This window comes from Ceratotherium simum, chromosome 26, assembly GCF_057802395.1.
Source record: "Ceratotherium simum simum isolate JZ-2026a chromosome 26, ASM5780239v1, whole genome shotgun sequence".
Classification (NCBI taxonomy): Eukaryota; Metazoa; Chordata; class Mammalia; order Perissodactyla; family Rhinocerotidae; genus Ceratotherium; species Ceratotherium simum.
This window is the reverse complement of record NC_141925.1, coordinates 21,346,083-21,366,763: the sequence shown is the minus strand read 5'-3', so window position 1 is coordinate 21,366,763 and position 20,681 is coordinate 21,346,083. Positions and strand designations below refer to the sequence as shown.

At 46.9% G+C, this 20,681-nt stretch overlaps 1 protein-coding gene across 1 annotated transcript; it reads left to right on the top strand.

The window, feature by feature from the left end:
- The first annotated feature begins 302 nt into the window (after positions 1 to 302).
- On the top strand, positions 303 to 15,230 carry GP2 (glycoprotein 2). The gene is given in 11 exon segments (XM_087417167.1): positions 303 to 327; positions 330 to 398; positions 2,751 to 3,191; positions 4,045 to 4,155; positions 6,296 to 6,507; positions 7,005 to 7,153; positions 8,306 to 8,551; positions 9,441 to 9,603; positions 10,512 to 10,593; positions 11,839 to 11,883; positions 15,172 to 15,230. Coding segments are annotated over 11 exon segments (1,587 nt in total). The 5' UTR covers positions 303 to 317.
- The last annotated feature ends 5,451 nt before the right edge of the window (positions 15,231 to 20,681 follow it).

The following is a 20,681-nucleotide window of genomic DNA, read 5'->3' as shown; positions in this document are numbered from 1 at the left end:
ACTTCCAGCACCGTGTTTGCACATAAGAGGGGCTCAGTAAATATTCCTGGGGTTAATGTCCTCTGAATCTCAGCTTCTTCATCTATAAAATTGGGGCAAAATAATAGTACCTTCCATGGAGGGTGGTTTAGAGCCTTACATGGGCTAAGGAATGCATAGGGCTTAGTCCAAATCATGCTGCTGAACTGATGTGAGTGTCTTCTTACCCTTGTACCCATGGGAACGACCTCTGTCGCCCTGATAGAATCTGAGTCTTTCCCTTTCCCCAGCTGCATAGAGAGCCTGCACGCTGCAGAGTGACCTGCATATCTCAGCTTATGGAAAGGATGACGGCTCTTATGTCCTGTGGCTGGCCTTGGCCTCCTGCATTCTGACCCTGGCATCTACAGAGCAGCAAGGTGAGTGCTCTGCTCACCTGGCACCTCAGACGCCCCGCACTACCTGGACAGTGAGCAGGGAAGTGTAGAGAAGGCAGTTCAGAATCCGTGTTTAAAGCAAAGACCCAGAAACTAGAAGTCAAAGGGAACAAAATGAGAGAAACCGAAATCAAGTCCTAATCTCTCAAAGAGCCAGATCAGAAATTCCCCCTGAAAGGACCAACGGGGGCCAGTTCACATAACTTCCCAGGCCCAGATATGGGGGAGATCAGAGAGCCGGGTTCATGAGGACGTGGGACACCTGGTCACTCTCTGCCCTCATTTTCGCAAGCGCCTCCTCCTTCCTCTATATCAGTTTGCTCATCTGTAAAAGGAAAGGACTGGATTTAGTGATCTCTCTGTGTTCTTCCAAAGATCTATGGATTGGGCATCTTAGATGCTTGTAGGAAGGGTTCTCAGGCTCAACATGTAGGTGAGAATTTCTGTCTGTGTCACCTGTGGAGTGGACTGGGGTCGGGGTGGAGGGGGACTCAGCTCATGGCCTCCCTTGGGAAAATACAGCGTGTGCAGGAAATAATCCAAGAATAGCAAGTGCATACATAAGCAAGGCTTGAAAATCTCTTTTTCTAAGAAGTCCCTCTAGTGTGTGTTATAGGAATGTGATTCCACGTGCGTACGTAGTTCATCAAGCAGGCGCTCACGCTATTCAACAAGTCAGAACTGGGGAAGAGAACCAGCTTGAATTCCATGGACTCCAGTGCTGTGCTTGGCATTTTACACCTATTATCTCCTTTAATCCTCTAGCGATCCTTGAGGGCTTTATTTCCCCAAATTGGGTATGCATATCCCAAGATGACTGTGGGGGTGCATGGCAAGCTCTCATAGAATTTTTTGTTGGCTCTATTTTTTCTTTCATGTGTATGAAAAAAATATAACCAGTACATCATACCTATGGTATCACAGATATTATTCCTTAGGATGAAACGAATTTATAAAGAGAATCATTGAAAGAAACATATTAAGTACATAATAGGACAGCCAGACACAGTTGCAACAAACATCATGACCCGAGGCGTGGGAATGGATGGAGTCTGGGACTCACTAGCTCACAGGTGTTGTTTTGCAGATGAGTCTCAGGCGAGTTGAAGCACCTGCCAAAGTCATCCAGCCAGCAGGTGTGGAGCTGGATTTAGGCCAGGCTGACCAGCCCGTGGCCCCACTGCCTTCACTTCTCTGCCTCTTCACACATCACGGTCCCTGAATCTGTTCAAAACCATGAGACAAGCACTCAGAAATGGTCCTGTTAGACCAGTGGGTCTCAACTGGGGGTGATTTTGCTCTCCAGGGGACATTTGGCAACGTCCGGAGACAACTTCGAGGAGGAGGGTGCTACTAGCACCCAGCGAGATGAGGCCAGGGATGCTGCTAAACATCCTATAGTGCACAGGACAGCCCCACAACAGAGAATGGTCCAGCCCCAAAACGCCAATAGTGCTAAGCTTGAGAAATCTTGTGTTAGATCTGATCTACTGATGATGGAAAAATATCTATGATGTATTAAGTAAAAAATGCAAGTGGAAGAAGGGCCGGCCCGGTGGCGCAAGCGGTTAAGTGCGCGCGCTCCGCTGCGGCGGCCCGGGGTTCGCTGGTTCGGATCCCGGGCGCGCACCGACGCACTGCTTGGCAAGCCATGCTGTGGCGGCGTCCCATATAAAGTGGAGGAAGATGGGCACAGATGTTAGCCCAGGGCCGTCTTCTTCCTCAGCAAAAAAAGAGGAGGATTGGCAGATGTTAGCACAGGGCTGACCTCCTCACAAAAAAAAAAAAAAAAAAATGCAAGTGGAAGAAAAAGCTGTACAGCATTAAGCCCATTTTTATTCTTGAAAAAGCCTGTATTTTAAATACATGCATAGAAAGGGTCTGAAGACCGTACAACAAATTTGTGGTTACTTCTGGGGATGGGATGGGCTTATGACAACTTTCACTTCTACTTGATTTTAATGATGTTTGAGGTTTTTCCAGTGAGCCCATATTAGATTTATAACGAGAAAAACAAATATTGGTCAGACAGGACCACCGTGTATGGTTGCACAGTGGAGCACTGCACAACTCCAGGGGAGGGGGCCACCAAGCTCAATGTGAACGATGTGCAGGGGGGAGACCCTGGTGTTCTTAATGCCTATAAAATACCGCACACAGGCCTCTTTATTATTCTGACCCCAAGGTGATGAAGGCTGATATTTAATTAAGAGATTGTGTGCCTCTTGTCCTCATTAGGGTCCTTAGCACATCCAAAACAAAGTGTGGAGGAGGATAAAAGTCCTGTAGGCTTGCGGCTTGCACAGTAAACCCAAGCACACTGTTGCTTTCCAGGTTACAGGAACTCCACCAACGCCAGTTCCTATGGACTGGACTTGGAGTGCAGAGCCTCCGGCACAACAGAGGACCAACTCTGTTTTGACCCCTGCCAGAATTACACCCTCCTGGAGGAACCGTCCCGAAGCACAGAGAACACAGAAGAAGGGCAGATGTGTGATGGGGACATGAGCGGCTGGTACCGCTTTGTGGGAGAAGGAGGAACGAGGATCCCAGAGACCTGTGTCCCGGTGTACCGATGCCAGACGGCCGCTCCCATGTGGCTGAACGGGACCCACCCTGCCCTCGGGGAGGGCATCGTCAACTACACAGCTTGCGCCCACTGGAGTGACAACTGCTGCCTTTGGAATACTGAGGTGGGGGTAAAGGCCTGCCCGGACAGGTACTACGTGTACCGGTTGGAGGGCACCCCCCACTGTGACGTGAGATATTGCACAGGTGAGCAGCAGAGACCCTGGAGGCAGCCGTGGGTGGGGCCACCTGGTAACATGCCGGGGGTGAGTAGGTCAGGAGGAGACTAAGCAGAACAGCCTCCACCCAGCTCCTGGCAGTGACTGCCCAGTGGGAATACCGCCCAGGGTTACCAGGTCTTCCAACACTTCAAGTAAAGCCCGAGATTCGGGTTCAAGGGTGAAATCTGATATGTCCATATGTGTAGCAGAATGCTAAGAACTCAGGCTCATTCAGATTTAGGCTCCATTTGGGCAGTTTAATTTATTTCTCTGAGCTTCAGTTTTCTGATCTGAAAAAATGGATAATGGCAAAAATGACCGCTACTGCATAATGCTTACAATGTCCCTGCTCCTATCCTAAGCACTTTAGACTGTTAACTCATTTAATCCTCTCACCAGCTTCATGAGATAGATACTATCTAATTACTCCAGACGAGGGGTGGGGGCGCAGAGAGGTTAACAGCTCTCCCAAAGTCACAAAGCTGGGAAGTGGTGGAGCCAGGATTTGAACCCAGACACTCTAGTTCCATGATCCATATGCTTAACCACTATGCAACCCTGTCTCATACGGTGACCATGAGCATTGAATGAACTGATGCGTGGGAAGTACTCAGAACAGTGCCTGCCATGTAGTAAGCATCAACATGGCAGCTTCTGGGTTCTCACTTCACTGGCCTGGCAATCAGGAAATCCGAGTTGGGAGCTTGACCCTTCCACTAAGTATCGCACAACCTCGGGCAGGACTACTGTGCCCTGGTAGAATGACAGGTCAGCCTTGGTGGCCTTGGGTCCTCCCTGCTGTGCAGCCTCATCCTCCGCCCCCGTGCCTCACCCTCTAGACCCCTCCACTGCGGAGGACAAGTGTGAGACGACCTGTCGTGCAGAGGAGGAATGCAGCTCTGTCGACGGCGTCTGGGAGTGTGTCTGCAGACAGGACCTCAACAACTCTGGTGAGCGGCTTGGCAGGGCCACGTAGTGGGCGCAGTGATGGTGGAGGCTGGCCTGAGTGGGCAGGGCAGCAGAGAGGGAGCTTCAGAGGGTCAGGACAGGGTGTGGACCAGAATCAGTGGAGATGGAACTGAGGTCAGGGAATGTGGGTTCTCAAAGCCAGTGGATTTGCAAGAATGGGAAGGCAGGGATGGAACAAATTTCCAGGTCAGCCACTGGACCTTGGCCTCAGGAAACAGCTCTGGCATGGGTGGGCTTGACCCACGAGGGACCAAGGAACTGAGGAACTGAGAACTCTGCAAGTATAGAAGCTACATTCAAACATCTGCAGAGTCTACATATGAGGGACGTGGGCAGACTCCTATGCTAGTCCTGGATTTGCCACGTAGTAGCTCTGGGGCCTGGGACAAGTCACCTACCCTTGCTGAGCCTTAATGTCCTCATCTATAAAATGGGCATGAGATAATGATGAAAATACCCACCATACAGGGCTTTTATGAGAATTAAATCAGAGCAGTCCAAATGGGCAGGCTCTGGAGGTGATGAGCTTCTCATCTCGGGGGACAAGGATGCAGAGGCAGAGACCCATGGGTAGGGATGCCATAGATGAGTTCTAAGTCCTGGATGGGGGTTGGATGAGCTTCCTATTGAGATTATTTCCTTCCCTCCTAGGACTCTGACCTTGCCCTTGGCACAAGCGTGCCTTCCTCTGAGCGCACTCCCAGACGAGAGTGGAGTGGAAGAGAGAGTGTTCTAGGCAGAGGGACAAGAAAGAGTATATGTTTGGAAAACTGGGCAGGAGTGTGGATGAGGTGGTGCTTGTGTGTGCCTGGCAGGAGCCATGTGGGGATGACGGGTGGGAACAGGAGGGGAACAACTCTGCTCTCCTTGGAGGCTCTCTCTGCTCACTGGGGGCTCACTGGGTTGGGGCTGCGTCCTGGGATTTGGGCTGTCACAGAATCAGACATTGGGCTTTGAGGACACCCTGCTTGTACCTGGATAGGCTCCAAGGGCATCCTTGTGAGGCAGTGAGTGAGCAGGTGGCTTGCCTCATGTCTCCATCGGTGGCTATTCAGCAGGTCTCCATTGCTTCTGACAGTCCCATCATGATCTGGCTTCTGCTTGTTGCTCCATCTCCCACAGCTCCACCCCTCCCACTCTAAGTTCCTGTACCTCTGAACTCTGCACTCCTGTAAACACACCATCCTCTCTCTTGTCGCCACACTTTTGCCTCTGCTGTGCCCTTAGCCTAGGATGCCCTCACTTGCTTATTCACCTGTAAAACTCCTATCTCCTCATGCAGTTTCAGCCCTCCATGAATCCTCCCCTGACTTAACCAACAGACTTAGATAGACCTTCTTGTGCTCTCCTTCTGCACCTAGAACATAGTTCCGTTAGTACTTTCATCGGATTGCATTATAATAAGCTGTTGACATGTTGGTTTTTACACAAGACCAAGGAACCCTCATGGGCCAAGTCTATGTTTTCTTTATTTCTGTGTTGAATGTGCCTAGCACATGGAGCAGGTGGTTAGTAAATGTATGTTGAATCAATGCATTCATGAATACAATAGAAATGGTATTTTTCTTAATTTCTTGTCTCCCCTATCAGAATGTTAGCTCTGTAAGGGCTGAAATTTTGTCAGTTTTGATAAACGTTGTATCCCTCATGCCCAGAACAGTGCCTGGCAGATAGTGGACACTTGAGAAGTATTTGTTGAATAAATGTTGGTTGAATGAATGAATGAATGAATGAATGAATGAATACAATGTCTCTGAACCTGGTCAGATGTGCTGGCTTCACAAAGCCAGAAGTGGGAGTAGTGTGTAGCTAGCTTTGATTCTAGTCTGGAATGCAGGGCAGTCCTGCTTCCCCAGAGACCCCAATCCCCAAGGGGAACTAGACACGAAAGCCCTCGCCAAACCTACACATAGGCTGCTTGGAAATCTTGGACTGGGGGCTTCTTTGCCAACCTCGCCTACCGCAAGCCCAGGCATGAATCCCACCTGGATCCCAGGCCCATTCTAGTCTACCCAACCTCCTGGTGGGCATGGTGGCTTTTCCAAAGGGTAGAGAGTGTGGACTCTGCCCACTGCCTCCAGACTCCTATCCACTGCACCTGCTTCCCTCTCCACTTTCCAGACGTCCACAGTTTGCAGCCGCAGCTGGACTGTGGGGCCAGGGAGATCAAGGTGTCACTGGACAAGTGTCTGCTGGAAGGCCTGGGTTTTGGGGACGAGGTCAGAGCCTACCTGCAGGACCGGAGCTGCAGCAGCATCGTGCCAGGAGAGGAGAGGAACTGGCTGTCCGTGACCAGCCCTACCGAGGCTGGTGCCTGTGGAAACATTCTGGAGGTGAGTGGGTTTTTATACCACTGCTGCCAGAGGGTGGGAGTTGGGCCGTTGGGGGCTGTCTCAGTAGCTGCAAGACTTTGGTCAAGTCATTTAGCCTCTCTGGGCCTCTGGGGGTATGCGAGATTACACATGTTGGTCCATGTAAAGAGCTTAGAACAGGTCTGATGCTTGAACTCAGCAAATGTAAGCTGTGATTATAAATTTTTAAAATAGGGATGATGTGGGAGGGGCTCACAGAGGAGCAAGTGTGGTGGCTCCTGACTCATCTCAAGGGTCAACAATTGATTGTTCTAGTTTTTGATGTGGGTTCCTCACTCCCTTCCCATAAAGTGCCGGTGCCACTGAGGGCAGAGGCCCATTTTGCCTTCTTGAGATCAGAAGGCAGGGTGACAGCATGGTTGAGAGCATCCACTGTGGAGTCACACAGACCTGAGTTCCAGATACACCTTCACCCCTGTCCACATAAACATATATGTGGTCTTGTTTTCATGCCAAAGAGAAATGAAACCCATGCCATCTACAAAAACACTCTCTCTGTGTTCAACGATTTCATCATCAGAGACACCATCCTCAACATCAGCTTCCAATGTGCCTACCCGCTGGACATGAAAGTCAGCCTCCAAACTGCCCTGCATCCCGTTGTAAGGTATGGCACTGACCCTTGCCCTTTGACCTATAACTCTGACTTCAAGCACAGCTTATGATGTCCACAGGATGCTAGCTCTATCCTTCAGGAGCTCCCATTCATTGTATTGTTCATTCCACAAATATTTGTTGATTGTATATTAATGTTCAGCATGAACAAGGCAGACATAGACTATTTTGTGGATATTAAAGATTATTATTATGAAGCAACACAGCAACATGAAACAGTGTTAACTAAATATGCTAAGGAACAAAAACACACGACAATTTCATTTATCTTGAGGAAGAAAGGCATTGAACAACTAATTATATCAAAAATTATTTACAAGTGATGAATGCAATGTAGGAGAAGCACACGGGATGCTGTGGGATCAGGGAGCAAGGGTCCCTGACCTAATCTTGGTTGGGGGGATGGTGGGAGCAGGAAGGCTTCCCTGCAGCTGTGGGATGTAAGCCGACATCAGCTTTGATTGGATAAACAGCACCCCAATCCACCCCCAATAGCAATTTGGATGGAATTCAAAAGCTTTAGCTGTATCCACTGTGCCTGGAATGGCGCCCTGTTGAATGAATTCCTCAGCATTCCTAGACTTGCCAGAGGACTTTCTAGGGTGTCAGAAATCCAGGGTGACCTTCCCATTCCCTCATTGCCTCCTGGGCCCCCAGAATCGCAGGATTAGAAGGATTAGAAATTTCCTAGTTCAATGTTTTTCAGACTGTATTGTGTTGGGGACCCAAGGTTCATAAAAAACAAAAATTAAAGCCATTTATCTTGTTAAAATTGGTGCTTCACTGAAGATTGTAGCGTGGATTTAGCAGCAGATTCTGCTGTTAAAAATTGTGAACCCACAGAACTGGTTCCAAGCCCATTCTACAGGTGAGAAGACAGAGGCGGGCACTTCCAGTTCTTCTACGGGTGAAAGAGATACCTGTGATCTGTGATGCAGGGAGGATTGGTGGAAATCCTGGAGACAGACTCATCAGAGTCTAGAAGATAGTAAATGCTCAATTTAAATGAGTGATTGAATACTTCATTTAGGGATCAAAGATGTGTCTTAGCCTTCATGACCTTACACAAGGGCCGGGCTCAATTTATTTTGTTCTCACTGGTCAAAACCTGATGGTTCCACTCTTGTGGTTTTCCTTTTCTCAGCTCCCTGAACATCAGTGTGGGTGGGGAGGGAGAGTTCATTGTCAGGATGGCCCTCTTCCAAGACCAGAACTACACGTTGCCTTACGAAGGGGATGTAGTTGTGCTGTCCGTTGATTCCATGCTCTATGTGGGTGCCATCTTGGAGAGAGGAGACACCTCCCGGTTTAACCTGCTGTTGAGGAACTGCTATGCCACACCCACCGAAGACAAGACTGACCCTGTGAAATATTTCATCATCAGAAACAGGTATCAGACAACTCTGGGGTTATCTTTTGGCCTGAATGAGGTTTAAGGGGAAACAGATCACCTCATCTCTGCCTAGCAGTTGTGTAAGTTGGCTTACCTCTTTTGGAAAATAATTTGGTATTACATATCATGACCATATCCCTTGACTCAGGAATATTATTCCTAAAATTTTACCCTAAAGCATTAATACAAAGAAGGTGGGCAGGATAAAGAAATGCCAATTATTTTTCGTTTCAGTATTCTTTATAACTTTGACAATAGCTTCATAGTTAAAAAAAGAGGGGGTCTATTAGATAATGAAGGACTGTTATACAGATGTTAACACTGATCAACATGAAAGTGGCATGACAACCGTTACAGGACAAAATGTTATTGAATATCATTAACTGGCAAAAACAAAGGGAAAATGCATATCTATAGATCATGACTCAAACCATAGTACTAACACCAGCTAGTATTGATCATTGAGTTTAGCTGGATAATGGATAATACATGCTCTCCTCAACCCTAGGAAGTGCATTTTCCTGTCTCCACTCTACAGATAAGGACAGTGAGGCTCAGTAAGGTTAAGTAATCTGTTTGTGGTCACTTAGCTAGAAAGTAGGTCAGCTGGAATTTGAAACCAGTCTGTCTGACTCTATAGGCTGGACCCCCAAAAAACTTAAACCACGTGGGCTTATCTTGGATAAGATCTTGGAGGAAACCTCCAAGGTTTATTCCAACCTAAAGGAATAGAAAGTCCATGTTGTCAGGATGGAGGGAACGTGGGGGGATCTCTAATTCTTTCCGATGCTGTTTTTATACTGGACACAGATTAAAGATGCAGCCAAGGGCCTCAGGCCCCTTGAGCTGTTCTAGAGTCAGACCCTTGCCCCTGTCACCCTCCCAGCTGCCCAAATCAACAAGATTCCACTATCTACGTGGAGGAGAATGGGGTATCCTCGGAAAGCCGGTTCTCCGTTCAGATGTTCATGTTTGCTGGAAATTATGACCTAGTTTACCTGCATTGTGAGGTTCATCTCTGTGATTCCCTTAATGAACAGTGCATACCGGTGAGTATCGCTTTGGACTGGACTATTCAGAGCCTGGTGGCTTGGTACCTGATAGGTTCTCCATATATATTTATTGGAATTATGGAAGGATGGAAAGAAGAAGGAAGGGAGGGAAGGAGGGAGGGGAGGGAGTAGGGAGAAGGGAGGAAGGAAGGTATGGAAAGAAGAATGGATGGGAGGAAGGAAGGGAGAAAGGGAGGAAGAGAGGGAAGGAAGAAGGATGAATGGATGGACTTTAAGCCTCCTAAAAGCCTAAGTGTAAGCAATTATTGTGTCCCTAGGAGGCAGATCAGTTGAAGGAGCCTGTCTACTAGGTTTCCTTGGCACAAGACATATTTTAAGTGATTATAATAATAGTTGACTTGTTTAGCGCTTACTCTGGGTCAAGAACTGTACTAAAACTTTCATGTGCCTTATCTAATTTAATTCTCACAACAACACTTTAAGTAGATTCTTTCATCCGCCCAGCTGTATAGATGAGGAAACTGAGGCTCAGAGAGGTCGTTTGCCCAAGGACCACACAGCTAGAAAGTATCAGCTGCCATGTGACTCCATGTCCATGCTCTTAGCCCCTACTTGTCACTGCCTGCTAATAACTGGCACTCACTAAGTGCTTACTATGTGTCTGTGTGTTGCATTTAACCATCACAACTAGAAAGGCTATTTAATAATAGTAGAGAGGTGAAGTCATTTGTCCCAAATTAAACAGCTAAAAGAGAGTGGAGATGAGATTCAAACCCAGGTTTGACATGACAGTGAGAATTCTCTAGACTGAGAAAACCACAGCATCAATTAGGGCCATACGGGGTGCAGCCCCATTCTTGGGCCAGAGCTGCCCGTTGTAGGAACAGTCTGGATAGAACTGTGCCTTTAAATTTTGATATAATGAGAATTCCCCCTCCCCACAGTCTTGCTCAGGAAATCGACTCCGCAGTGAAGTAGTTATCAACCCAGCCCGGGTTCTAGATTTGGGACCCATCACTCGGAAAGGTAAGTGGCCAAGTCCTGGTGACAAGGTCAGCGGCCGAGTACCACTGACCCCAGTCAGTGGCCTGGGGTCGCCAACCTAACAACCTACAGCCTCTTCTGCCTCCTCAGTGTAGCCTCCACCAGTGAATCTATCTTTCCATGAGGTGCTTTGGGTAATAATAATAGTATTTTTATGCCATATGAGAAAGACCGGGCTAAGCTCTCAGTATCCATCAACTCACTTAATCCTCCTGACTTCATCCATTTGACAGGTGGGAGCTGAAGCCCAGAGAGATTAAGTGACTCACGCAAGGTCACCTGGCTCTTGAGCAGCTAGAGTCAGACTTGAACCCAGCTCGATCTGATTCAATAGCATGTGTCTTTTCCTTATTCCTCCTGGCAGGTCCTCATAACTCAGTCCCTTTTGAGTGATGTCTGAGTCCTAGCCCAACATTGTTCTGGTGATTGACCGTGTTTTTCAAAATCCAGTTACAGTATTCTGGAGCATGATAGAGGGGAAGCTTTCCAACTGCTCCTCAAATTGTCATCCATCCTACCCATGGGTTAGCAGTACTGTCATGGCTTTTATCCCACCAGGATGGAGGAGCCAAGAAACTCAAAAGAATAAAAGCATTTTTTCTGTCTTAGAGCAAATAGAATGCAGTAATGTTAATAATAGTAGTAGTCATAATAATAATAATAATAATACTTTGTTCCTGGTGCTGTGCCAAACACATTTATATGCATTGTCACATGGAATGCTCACACCAGCCTAAGGAGGTAAGCACAATTATCACTTCCATTCTCCAGATGAGTAAACTGAGGCTGTCTTGTAAAGAAAACTCTGCCCTGAGTTGTCCTGTCTCTTTACTGAGCCTTCAACTTGAAGCCTCATGTGTTGTCACAGAGTAGCTGGGGGGTTAGGAACTTCCACTCTGGAATCAGATAGACTGGGATTCTAATCCCCACTCTGCTACTTGCTAGCAAGGTCAACTTGGCAAGTCCCTTCACATGGCTGAGCCTCAGTCTTCTCATCTGTCAAATGGGGATGAGAATGCTTTCTTCACAAATCTGTTAAGAGTATTAAGTTTCAAATGCATGAAATGTGTTTAGAGAGGTACCTGCCAAACAATAGATGCCTCCACACTGTGGGTTGTCAATGGCTGTGATGATGAGGTCCAGGAGAACTTGGAGGGGCTGCGACCACAGTGCCACAGTCACGGGAGAATGACTGAGGAAACTCTCACCTTCTGCTCTTGTGTCCAGGTGCCTCGTCTCTGGGTGTCATGAACGGAGCCCCCAGCACTGCAGGTGGGTCATTTTCTCCTGCCTTTCCCACAGCCCTCTCTCCCAACTCTCTCCTTCCTCTTTTCAAGTCGGTGCACATTCATTCAGCCCCTTCTATGTGCCCGGGGCTGGGAACTGTGGACACTGAAATGAATCAGACCCAAGACGGGCTCTTGAGATGCTCTCAATCCAGCAAGGGAGCCAGCCATTTAACAACAAATATTTATTGAGCGCCTGCTGTGTGCCAGGCATTGTTCTAGGCACTGAAGCTATAATGGTGAATAAGACGGGCCAGGTGCCTGCCCTCATGGAGCTTATGTTCCAGTTGGGAAATAGACAATAAATAGTTAACAAGGTAATTTAGAAAGAAGAGAGAATGATATGATAGAAAGTTACTGGCATGGGTAATAATGCCTTGAAAAGATAGAAGTTTATTTCTCTCATACATAAATGAAGTCCGGAGGCAAGAATCCAGGGCTAGTAGGGCGGCACCATGAAGTCATCAAGAATCCAGGCTCTCTTCGTGCTTGGGGGAAGCTAGCCCCTAATAAAGAGAGGTAAGCTATGAAGGCATGGGTTCAGGGCTATCTGAAGAATCACAATCCTTAGGAGCATCTACTCAGATGTCCCCATCCCATGTTTCACAGTCCCCAGGTTTTTCCAACCACGGTTCTGACATTGTAGCAGACTTGCCTTGACAGAGCATTCAACCGTCTTTTAAACTTGGCAATTTTATCAGATCCTGAATTTGTTCCTCGGCTGTATCCACTCTCCTATTGCAGAAGATAAGGGCTTCTTACAACCTAGCTACCAAGGAGACCCTGTGGCTCTCTCACTTGGCCCTAACAATTAAAACTCAGTTTCTCATCCTTCTGCAGTAGGGCATCACTACAGTGTAGTAATAATTAACCAATTCCATTTCCACTGGACTTAAAGGCCTGAATCATTGCACTGGCCAGAGAATTCTCCCTCATCAAAAACATTCTCTCAAGTCACTATTTGTGAAATTTTTAGCAATTAGATTGCCACCTTGTAACTGGAATTTCTCATGCTACACATATCAGTTGAGATTGGGTTCTCGAAAAAAAAAAGAACCCAGGCTCCTTCCAGCTCACCCCTCCCCCATCTTTAGGGTGTGGCCATCATCTTCATGATCCAAGATGGCAGCTGGAGCCCCAATCTTCATATATAGGCAGCAGGATGGAGGAAACGTGGAAGAAGTTACTGAGTGTTAAGGAACATTCCTGGAAGCTGACACCTTATACTTCCGCTTACACCTCATTGGCCAGTGTTTAGTCACATGGCCACACCTGGCTGCAAAGAAAGCTGGGAAATGTAGTCTTTATTCTGGGAGGCCATGTACCCAACCAAGGTTTGATGGTTCTATTAACAAGAGAGGAAGGAAGAATAAATATCGGAATGGATAAGTGGTCAGAAAAATTTTTAGAGGATGTGATATTTAAACCAAATCAGAAAAGGAGCTGGGTGTGCAAATATTAGGGAAAATCCCTACAAACAGATGGAACAACAATTGTAAAAACGAGACAGGCACATAAGCAAATAAATGACAAGCAAGTAGATAGTGCAGAAGGAGCACATAGAAGAGCAATTAACTGCACTGGATAAGTTCAGGAAAGAATTTCAGCAGGTGATAATATCTGAATGGGGTTTTGTTGCATGAATTGGAGTTCAACAAGCAGACAAATCCAAGAAATGTATTTTGGCCCAAAGGGAAAGCAATGCTGTTAAGATTTTACTACCCCTAAAATGATCTATATTGGTGAACTTAAACATGAAAATGTTCTTTCCATCCTCAAATCCCCAACTAGATAACAGTCTAAAAGTTTCCAAATAAGTTTAAGACAGCCTCTCCGTGCTCAGTGCTAATAATCAGACAATGCCCAGGAAGGTAGTGCTCATCAGAGAGGGTGGTTAGAACTCAGACTAAAAGCACCTTGAGAGCAGAGACCTCAAGTCTCATTTATTTATTCCAGTACTTCAGGTTAGCACAGTGCCTGGAATAGCCTGGCTTCCCAGTAGAGTTTGCCAAATTGACTAACTTCTAGGATGGGCGGTGGATTCTGGAGCCTTCTGGAAGAGGAGGAAATCACTCTGATGTGGTAGCAGACCCCCACAAGAGGGGACTTATGATTTTCATGTTGGACGTTTTAGAATTAATTGAACATCAACCTATGTTGTATAATTATAAATTGGTTGTCATACACTAATATGTTGCTGAAAATTATGATATTCTTCTCTCTCCCCCTTCTAGGACATTAGCAAGTTACTTTGAAACTTGGGGGATGAGGAGATGTTATAATCTGGTAGTACGGTGGGAGGGGGTGCACATACCTCTCCCAGGCCCCCCAATACAAGGTAACTATGATCCAGGACCCGTGTCCTCAACTAACACTGAGTACAGAGTAATGTGCAGAAGAGATAGGATCCCAACCCTCCCAGATCTTAGAGTCTAATTTTCAAAACCAACACTTATATGGTGTTTACCATGGGCCAGGCACTGTTCTAAATGCTTGATATGAATTTACTCACTTAAGCCTTATAAAAATCCCGTGAGGTAATAGCTGCTAGTAATATTTCTATTTTGCATACAGGGAAACTCAGGCACAGAGAGGTTCAGTAACTTGCATAGGCCTGCACAGCTAGTTGGAGAACTGGGATTCTGAGCTAAGTAGTCAGGCCTCACAGGCAGTGTTTTTTAACCTCTGTGTCTTTCTGGCTCTTCTGTATTAGTCAAAGAAAGTAATGCTAGCTGCTGTGACAAACAGTCCCCAACTTTCTGTGCCTTTACACAATCCTTTCTTTCGCACTAAATCACTGGAGGATACAGTTCTGTGCCTTGCAGTCATTAGGAACTCAGGCTCTGACCTTCTGGTAACTTCTAGCACCTCCACTATCCCCTGCAAGTCTTCTCCTGGATCCTCTGCATCTGGTCCCTAGATGGTGGATGCGAGAGCGTGGAGAATCATGTAGGGGGTTTTAAGGCCCAGGCCTAGAAATGGCATATATGACGTCTATCCAATTCCACTGGCTAGATTCAGCCACATGTCCCACCTACCTGCAAAGAAGGCTGGGGAAAAGTACCCCCAGTGTGCCCAGAAGAACATGGAAAAGAGTTTCATGATTAGACAGCACTGCCTCTACCACACTACCCCTTTGCTGCCTCCCAGGGGCTATCACCCAACCAGATATTAAGGATACTCTGCCTTTGTAAGGCAGAAGATGGGGAGGCCAGCTCGCTTTGGCTGCTAAGTTCCAAAGCCCAACACTCGACAGTCATCTCTTGCATTTCAGGGTTCCTGGCGGCCTGGCCCGTGGTTCTCCTGCCTGTGCTCCTGGCTGGGCTGTTCTGAGAGAGCAGCCAGGCCTCTGGCCTTGAAGCTCGTGTTCTTCCCTCTGGCGATGGTTCCCAGCCACACTTCGGCTCTGCTGGTTCTCTCTCCAAATCGCATAGACAGTCTTGGTGCTAACAGAGGCCAGGAGAGGTCTAGGGAAAGGGAAGAGGTTTCCCTTGTCTAACACTTTCAGCGCCTTTGTGTTTCTCTGTTTCTCATGGTGGGGGCCCTGTCAGCCTGGCCCAGCCCACTTCCTCATTCATTAGCAGGATCTTGAAGGCAAATTTGCTAGGTGGCTCCATGGCTCCAGCCTTTACCAGAAGTGTAGCGTGTGTTTGTAACTCGAGAGAAGAGGGGCCATGTCACTGGGGGTAAGGGGAGGGGGATGAGCTCCTAAAAGAGGCTCCTCCCATGGCTCCTTCCCAAGCACCCTGTGTTCTGACTGCTGATTAATTGAACAGACTGACTCTTGCTTTCACCTGGCTTCCTCTGATGCCTCTCCATCATGGTCTCAACAATCGCCATGGGAAGGTGTGTTAAAGGGGCCACTTTCAGAGACCCTGCTCCAGGGAAGAGTGGTCTCCATTGCTCCCCTGTTCCCCATGACACCGCAGACAAACCCCTACCCCGGGACCTGGATGCTGGAGGAAGTGCTTGATTTGGGTGCAGAGACGCTGTCACCCCAGAGCACACCTCCAGCTGTAAATCGCGGTGTGTTTGCTCTGAAGGGTAAGGCAGGGAGTCCCAGAAGAAAATGATGCATCAATCCTGCCATGGAGAGGTACCAGCATAGCCTGGGAGATGGGTGAATTCCCTTGCTGGAACCCTTTAATGGACCCTCACAAAGCACTCCACAAAGATGCCACAAATAGAGAATGCTTCCCCTTCCCACAGCTGTACATGAGGCCCCTCCAAAGTGGCCTCAGGGAAAATGACAGGATCAGGGCCAGGCCATGGGGGTGGAGCCTGTTTATCCACCAGAAGTAGAATTTCCAATGTGCTGCCTTATTTAGAGATGGTGTTGTTGCAAGAAACAGAAACCCTCTCCGATTAACTCAGGCAAAAGGGGAATTAGTTATAAGAATGTAGGAGCACAAAGTCCAAGAACAGAAGATACAACCTGGCTACAGGAGAAAAACCACCAGAAACCAAGGTTTGTCTGTCTTTCCGTCTGTCACTTGTCCTGAAACCACACAGCCTTTACATCTGCTCATCTTTGTGTCTCTCCTTCATTTTCCCCCTCTCTTTGAAACTAGCTTCTTTTCCTGTTCAGTCATCATCCCTTGATTAAATATGGGACCTTGAGGGTATTATGCTAAGTGGAATAAGTCAGAGGGAGAAAGTCAAATACTGTATGATCTCACTCATAAGTGACATAAGACCTTCATAATCTGATGGCATTTTCCCTTCTCAGTCTCACTATCTCCTGCTTCCTCCCATTCACGCTATATGCCATTGTCCTTTACACAGTTATGTCTTGCTGTTCATTTTGACTGCTTTGAGGCAAACCCAGATGTCAAATATATTCATTAAAAACAAAAGCATTAAAGTACTATTTACCAAACACCTTCTGTGTGCAAGTGTTGGAGATATAAACTGAATAAGATATAATCTCCACATTAAAGGTGCTTACAGCCTAGTAGGGGAAATACACACAAATGGATAATTATAAAACAACATGCTAAACAAAATATGCAGAAGGTATTATGGGAGGACCATGAATGGGCACCAGAGGAGTAGAGAGGTAGTCAGGTAAGGCTTTCTGGAGGAGATGGTGGCCCAACCATGAAGGAGGGAAATGAGGGGCAGCTGATGGGCATATTCCAGGCAAGGGTGCCGGGCCTTCATTTCTAAAACCTAATGCCTTAGCCTTCCTATTCCAACCTTGAACAAAAGTGCCAAAGACCGGGCTCTGAGGATGTCTAGACTGTGCACGTGGGAAGAGGAGTCATCATGGAAATGATGGAAGATAGGTGACCACAAGAGGACATATAATATGGAGAAAATCATAGCAGTCTAGAAGGCTCTAGAAACACAGGAGGAGCCTCCTAAAGGCCCCACAAGAGACTCCCATGCACATGAAGAGGGAAGATTGGAGGGAAGAGAGATGGAGCGGGTGGGCTTCTCAGCCCAAGCCATTGATGTGGCAGAGGTCATGTTGTGGGTAATATTGGATCTGGAATGACTTCTTTTTGTGAAGTTGGCATACATTTTATAAATTATGACTTTAGAGCCTTTTATATGAATCCCTGGTGATTAAAAAGCTGTTCATGCCTAGGAAGCATTCAGCCCTCTCCGTGGAGGAGTTTGATGTTGGTAGACAGCATATTCAGTAATGAGCTCACACATTAAATGAGCGGACTGTCCTTAGGGACATACATCAGGAAATAGGATTGTCGTGGCTTTGGGGTCAGGGCATGGAGGCCACAGGCTATTTACAGCTGGGAGCTTGAGTGACACTTGTCAAAATAGACTCCTCTCTTTATGATTTTTTCCCATAGACCCACAGATCTCCAGGGCTGCACAAAATGTATATCACCTGATTATTGCATTTATTCTAGATTTAAATTTCCTTAGAAAGGCAGCATAACCAAAATGTGTGAATTCTCCTCTATTATGATCAAAGCCTATTTTCTCGGATCTTCCTAGACTAGAATGTGGAAGGGGGAATATCTCCTGTGGGGCAAGTGAGGCCTCTTATTTATTTATTTGATAATAACTTGGAAGGGCAGAGAGATGGGTAAATATATTTGTTATTTATTTTTAACTTTTCAGTGTACTGTTTTGAATAGGCTATACATTTCCATGGTCAAAATCCAGAATATACAAAGAACCTAAAGTGAGGTCTCTCCCAGCCCTGTTCCCCGGGCTCCCTGTTCCCCTCTCCAGGACCACCAGTATTAGCAGTTCCTTGATAGCTCTCCAGAGATAGTCTATACAATACAAGCAAAAACACATGTTAGTGCATCAGATGGAGCCCTTTGGAGGCAGGAGAGGCAGGTGACATGCCCGAGGTCAAGGCACAACAAGGCCGCAGCAAGAGGGACCCTGTGTCTGTGACATGAGTGCCCTTTCTACTGGGAAGACAAAATTACTTGGGGTGTGCAGCATTGAAAGTGTTGTTTGTTAGCAGGTGGTGGTAACAAGCCCACTTGTTGCTTTCCAGGCCTCTTCTACCCAGGTTCTGAGATAAGCCACAAGCCAGTGGTGAAAAGACACTGACCTGGGGCTCGGGCCACCGGGCCTGAGTCTGGCTCTGTTGCCCCTCAGGGGGTCTCTGGCCAGGCTTCAGGTTCTTTGACTGCACAATCAGAATGTTACTCAGATGTTCTTTATGGTCACTTCCAGCTGAAAAACAAATTTCTGATAGGAAAATGAGTGGCTTGCGCTTAAAAACCTTTAAAACACTCTTTTGAATATTTACCTAGATATTTTTAGATATTTAACTAAAGCAAAATCTTATTGATATAGCCAAATTAAGAGCCAGCTGAAGAATTAGTATTCCAGTAACAGTTTTTGAAATTGAGCATCTTAGTGCATTTATTTGGTGATAAGCAGAGAGCAAGGTCTGCGTCTTTATGTCCCCAATGCCTGGGACATAGTATCCACTTGATTAATTAAAAATAATAGTCATAGCTACAACAACAATAACAATAGCAGCTAACATTTACTGAGTACTTACCACTTGCTTGGTACTTGACATTATCTCCATTGGGCCACGGAAAGCCCTAGGAGACATGCACTGTTATCCTCCCTGTATTCCAGGCCTGAGGAAACTAAAACAGAGATGAAGTCCCACAACTCATACCTTTGAGACCAGCACCTGACCCCAGACAGGCTTTCTCTTACCTGTGCAGTTTGCCTGGAGGAGAAATCAATGAATGATGATCTGAAGCAGGTATTTGAGAATAGGTGTCAATAATCGTAAAATACCACACTGTCTTCTGATTTCCAGAAAAAACTCCCTCTGACAGCTCTCGCTGAGAACATGCAAGAAGCATCGACTCAGCCAGAAGACTCTCTCCTGGGGTAAGAGTTGGCTGCTTTCTCAAAGAGAAGCAGGCGCCCTGTGGGTTGGTGGAAGTGGATGGCTGGGTGGTGTCCATGGCCCGTGTGTGACCAGAGGACCATGAGCATGACGGCACTGGCTCATCTGCCAGCAGAACGGCTCAGGCTCCGTGGAAGAAGTGGGGTCTAGGCCACTGGGATGCTGGAGAATCTTCGTTTTAGGAGGAGCCAGGATGGCTGACAGAAAGGGCTGCTAATGAAAACAGTTGATAGAGTCAATATTTATCCCCTCAGCTTGGCTGTAAAGAACTCCGTTCCTGCCCTGTTCCAGGTGTTGACTCAGATTTATAAACTCTAAGTCCCTTCGTGTCATTAAGAGTCCCATCCTTGCAGGCTGGTCACCATAATATCAATGGTATTTTCTCAAAATAGTGTATTTTCTGAATTATTTGGCTTTTTTTTTACAATGGAATATGATATATAAATAATTAAAAATCTAATAATAAAGCTGTTTTCACTATAAGAGGGAAGGTTTACCCTTCCTTCTACCTGCTTCTCCAGGAGGCCAGTGTCCTTTAATCCTGTCTGCTCTCCCCTGTGGTAACGTGGGCCCTGCTATCCAGCGGGGCATGGTCTTTGGACATTTTAGGCCATTTCCTGGCGTCTGCCATGCTGTATGTCCTAGGGTTCTCCCTTCGTTCTTTGAAGGATAATGGTTTCCTCCCACTCTTCCCCCTTCCTCTGTCCTGTCTGTGCTCCCGGACTTGGAGGCACTGGTCCTGAGAGGAGGGTGGCACGTGCCCGCATGCTGGCATCCCTGTTCCTGCAACCTGGATGTGTTTCCGTGTCTATACTTCCTCACACCATTGCTGTCATCGTCAACACCCTTGTTGGAGAGTGCTGCTTTGTGTTCACACCGTTCTAGGTGCTTTGCATGTACTTACTCATTCATCCTCAGAACAAGCTGGAAGGTAGTGATACTGACACCCCATTTACAGATGAGAGCGTTGACAATCACAGAGGATAGTAAATGGCCCAAGACCACACAGCTGTAAATAGCAAAGCCTGTGTTCACACTCAGGCAGCTGGGCACCAGAGATCACGTCTTAACTACAGTTCCACGGCCACCTCCTGCCAGCACCACACACGTTTCTAATTTCAAAAGAATCCCGTACAGAGAGTGGGAGGGGCGAGAAGGAAAGGAGGGAGTGAAGGACACAGACAGAACTCATCCTTTGCAGGTGTGCTCTGTGTGACATTAACTCTGTGCTCACAGAAAATCAAATGGAAACACGAGTTCCATGTAACACGGCCCGTAAATGTTAGCCTGCCATCTCCTCTGCCCAGCAGGAAAGCAGCATTTACATTAACTCAGGAGGAAACACTGCCTGGCTGGACCTGCTAGCAGACATGAAACAATACATAAGGGACTTTACATGTGATTGTAAGGATTCTCAGGGT